The 4,398-nt window shown below is 49.1% G+C and overlaps 1 protein-coding gene across 1 annotated transcript; it reads right to left on the reverse strand.

Annotated features, from left to right (window-relative positions):
- Nucleotides 1–475: 475 nt before the first annotated feature.
- Nucleotides 476–4,334, reverse strand: LOC104273542 (protein phosphatase 1 regulatory subunit 15B-like; the record flags this gene model as incomplete). The annotated part of the gene is made up of 2 exons (XM_009868903.1): nt 476–688; nt 3,403–4,334. Coding segments are annotated over 2 exons (1,145 nt in total), but the record flags the coding sequence as incomplete, so codon positions are not given.
- Nucleotides 4,335–4,398: the final 64 nt, after the last annotated feature.

The following is a 4,398-nucleotide window of genomic DNA, read 5'->3' on the forward strand; positions in this document are numbered from 1 at the left end:
AGACTTTTGTACAAGTTAGAGAAAATGGAGAACCACAAGGAAGCAGCACATACCTCTAGAAACTTTAAATCAAAACTGCGCTAGCTAGGTTCTGAGGCCCATAAATATTTCCTTCAAAATAGGTTTTGCGTTTTTCAAAGTGCAAAAAAATCCAACTTAATAGTCACCACTTCTCCACGTAGGGCAGGCAAGGCATTTCTGGAACGGGTTTAACCTAAAGCAGTCTCGTTTCTCGAGCGTTCCTTCAAAGGAAGGCAACTTTCCCACCCTTACCCTTGACGACACTAGAAAGGTTTTGTCTGGACACAGAAATGGGACACACAGGTATATTTTCCAGGTGAATACCGAATCGGGAAAGAAGTGCTCAAACCCCACTCCTCTCCCCATTTCAAAATAGCACACGCAGCTGCCGCTTCTTCTTTCGAAGATGTTCGTGAGCGCTGAGGGTCACACAACTACCAGATCTTTTAAGGTGCTAGAAGAGATCAACCCTCTCGTAGCAGGTTTCTTGGAGTCTGTTAAACACTCTTTGTCTGTGCTCGGTTGAGAAGCAGTACCCTATGGCTTCTTCTGTTTCCTGGATCCGTTTCTGGAACCTGCACCCATCCCGCGCGAGCTCTTCCCAGGGTCCTTTACGATCCTCCTCGCTGCTTATGTAATACTCAGTGACTTTTTCAAGGAAGGTTACCTGGAAAAGAAAAGTCAGTTAGTAAAGTGTCAGGCAAACACTCATGCAAAAGGAGCTTATCACTTATTTACACTTTTAACATGAGTTATTAAATGCCTAAAATAGCAAAAAGCTTCAGATAGGCCAGCAGTTCGTGTCAGTCACCTAGGCCAGAGTATATTTCCCCTCTCAGCTTTATAAACAACCAGTTGCTGACTTGCCCCTCTAAGCAGTGCTCCAACTACTACAGAGTTTCTAAACTGGGACCTGAGAGGCCTCTCCAGCCTGATGTCAGATCACACAACCTGCCCAGAGCAGTAACGTCCCCCCTCCCCGTCCCGACACCAGCGCTGGGTTATGACCTTACCCAGAGAGGGTTCAAACAGGTTACTCAGCAGCACATGCCACGACAGTCACTTAAGAAATATGTTACTGGTCAGCCTCTCTCATTAGCGAAGCTTACATTAAAAATAAATAAATAAAAAAATCACTGTTCGGTAGAGTAAGCAATCATGTGAGTCAGCATCAGGAGAAGAAATTGTCCTGTGCTACATACAAGGAAGCAGCGCTCATCACTACGTGACGGGAACAAACCCACCTATTCAGAGCGGGTATCAAATTCCAGGGTATCTAAGTTTGTGCAAGGAAACGAGATCAAACTCAAGGCATTTTGAAATATGTATGAAAACTTCTGCTCTTCACTATTTTTAAGAACTACTAAACTATTTCAAGAAAATACAGAAATCTACAGGCTCGGGAGCTAAACTGACAGTATTTAGACTATCACCACAAGGAGGATTTCAACCTTTCTGTTATCAAGTGATAAGCAAAAGCCAGGCTATTTCAGGCCCCTCCTGAACTGTTTTGCCTTTCACTAGCTTCGCAAAAGGCACAAAACCAAAGGACAAACTAAGCAGCTGTCAGCACCCACCAGCTCTCAGACCAGGGCTGATTCTTGAAGACAAGCCAGGCACTCCATCAGACAGCTCCACTGCATTCTCTGCAGGACAGCTGCTTTCGGAAGGTCAAGAACAAAGCACAAGGTACAAAAAAACCCCACAACCCAAAACATTTTGTTAATACAGAACCCTGGCTTTGCAGCCAGGTCATGCCAAGCCATGCGGAGGGCGAGATTGGCTCAGCCACAGAAAGCAATTTCCAACCTTCCCAGAAAACGTGAAGGCAAAAGAGGGGCCCTGCAGGAATAATCACTAGTAGAGGATAAAAACCCACACGAGGTGGGGCTGAGGGCAACCTCCGATTCTCAGGGAGTGACCCCGAAGGAGTGCCGAGCTGCCTGAGAAAGCAGGGGCAGAGCCCACGTGTCCCCGCAGCAGGAAGGCCCCGCTCACTCCTCAGCGAAACAGAACATCCCCGGGTTCTGTGGATTTACAAACACAAATGTTGCTGCTGTTTGACTGCAGGAGGCTGGAGAGAAAACAGCCTTGAATGGCTTGAACACCTCGGTCTCTGCAGCCAGACCCAATTGAGAATCTGGTTCCAAGCACAGGGAGCTGTTACATCAGCCCGTCCCTGTGCGAGTTCCCACCTTACATCCTTTTTACATCAGTCTGAGCCACCCCTGGGCACAATTACAGGATCTCTGTAACATCACGCTACGGATTGCACCCAGATCATCATTCTTTCACCATGTCAACAGGTCACACAAAGTCCAACCACACATGAGTCAGGACGTACCGCTCTTACCTCTACACCCGACACAAAACACGGCTTTAGCTCACAGATACAAGAGATGACAACAGGGCTCATTTCAGACAGACACTGTCGGTTCCAAAGCACAAGAACTGTTGGAGGGTTTTCCCCTTAGATTAAAACACAACAGCTTGTCCTGTGAGCTTGTAACCACCCCCTGCCCCACCAAACCAGGTGTGAAGTGACCTCTGAGCCAGGCTCTCCAAGCAGCCAACAAACCTCCACTGCTAAACAAGCGCTGGGCACGTTTTCTGTCCTGGTAACTTGTCACCCTAGTGCACTGCCCTGGGAGTCGGCATCACAAGCTATTGTTCCTGCAAATGTTTCAACTACCAGGCAAGACAACAGACATCGCGCCTGAAAAACCATCTTGTGCCCCTGCAGCACCACGAAACTCAGAGAGTGAATTTGAGAAGGTGAATTCTGAGATTTCCAACAAGTGCGGCATTACAAGAGTCTCTGAAATGGAAATTTATCACCGTACTTTGTGCTGAAACCTCAGTGCCTTACAGTAGCGTGTATTAACCCGTGGAGTTCTCCCTACCCCAATGAACGTTTTGAACTCAAGCAGGCTTGTCACAAGTCCTGAAATATTTACCATGCTTTAAGTCTCAATTACATTCGAACAGGTCCCAAAAGTCCCAAAATACTTTTATCAGTATTATTTGTAACAGAAGCAGGTACTTTCCAGTGGAAAATCTTGTATCACGGTTCTCATCTGTTTCTCTGACGTCAGAAACTACATCACAACCCAAACAGAGAAGGAAAACTACATCTTAAATGGAAAATTGAACTGCAAGTCTAGAAAAGTAATTTAAATTACAACATCTACCATCACGTGTAAGGGATGAGGCACATTCCTTTCAGCCAAGTAATCAGAGCACAAGCTCACAGGGCCACGATCTGCGGAATCCTGGCACCAGGGACCTCACCCACTCACAGACTGTTCGGCCCCGCGTGGGTTTGTCGTTTGGTTTTCAGCACCCCCAAAACACAAAACCATAAAACCCCCCAATATATACCTTTTTCCGCTTGGTACTCCTACATTTCTCATCAGACAGAATGCCGGGCTGCACATCAGGGAGCCCACAGTTGTGTTTGTCCAGCTGCACCCGACAGACAGTCAAGTGACTGCACTCGGCAGTCGCCAAACTCGGCCTCTCTGCTCCTTTTAAACCAGACGGCCCTTTCTTCTCCGCCGTTTGAAAGGCTGCCTTGAAATTTAGAGGATTATACGGATCATCTGAGGTACAGAACGAGTTCCAAAGTTTCAAGTTCTCTGCCTCATCCACACTGCTACAGTCCCACTCCTCCTCCTCCTCTTCAGAACTGGGGTGCGGAGAGTCTGAGGACTCCTCTGCCCACGAGGAATCCTCCTCTTCCTCCTCCTCCTCTTCCACATCCGACATGTCCTTTCCCGGACCGCTTGACGATGTCTGAATGGTGGCTGTGAAGTTCTGAGGGTTGTACGGATCCAAACTATAGAAGGAATTCCAGAGGTGAAGCCTCTCCCCGTCCTGGCTACCGGCGTCTGAATCAGAGGGGAGCCCCTCGCTATCAAACCCGTCGTCGTCATCATCATCATCATCCCAGTCCTCCTCATCATCCCCACTCTCCTCCCCACTGGAAACTCCCCCTATGATATAGTCTATCAATTTATTAGCACAGACAGGTCTGGCTGAAACTGGAAGGTTTTGCTCTATTTCGGAGTCCTCCTCCTCGTCCTCCTCCTCTTCAGTCAGAGCTTCCTCCTCTTCAGCTGAACCCCTGATCCCCTCCTGCTCCAAGGGAACACCTCCACCTTGTCTCTCCTCATCGCTCGGCTCCTGGGGCCGCTTCAGCTCGCCGGCATCGCAGGGCGGCCCTTGTGGTGCTGCTGCTCCTCCTCCAGGCTGTGGTAGCCGTGGTCCGGCTCCGGCACGGCCAGCCCGGCCCCGCTCGCCAAATGCCAGCGCTGGAGGAAAGCCAGGCGCTTGCTGCGGAGGAACTCCACCTCGGGCAAACCGCCCCGGGCCCGG

This window comes from Apaloderma vittatum, unplaced genomic scaffold, assembly GCF_000703405.1.
Source record: "Apaloderma vittatum isolate BGI_N311 unplaced genomic scaffold, ASM70340v1 scaffold28834, whole genome shotgun sequence".
Classification (NCBI taxonomy): domain Eukaryota; kingdom Metazoa; phylum Chordata; class Aves; order Trogoniformes; family Trogonidae; genus Apaloderma; species Apaloderma vittatum.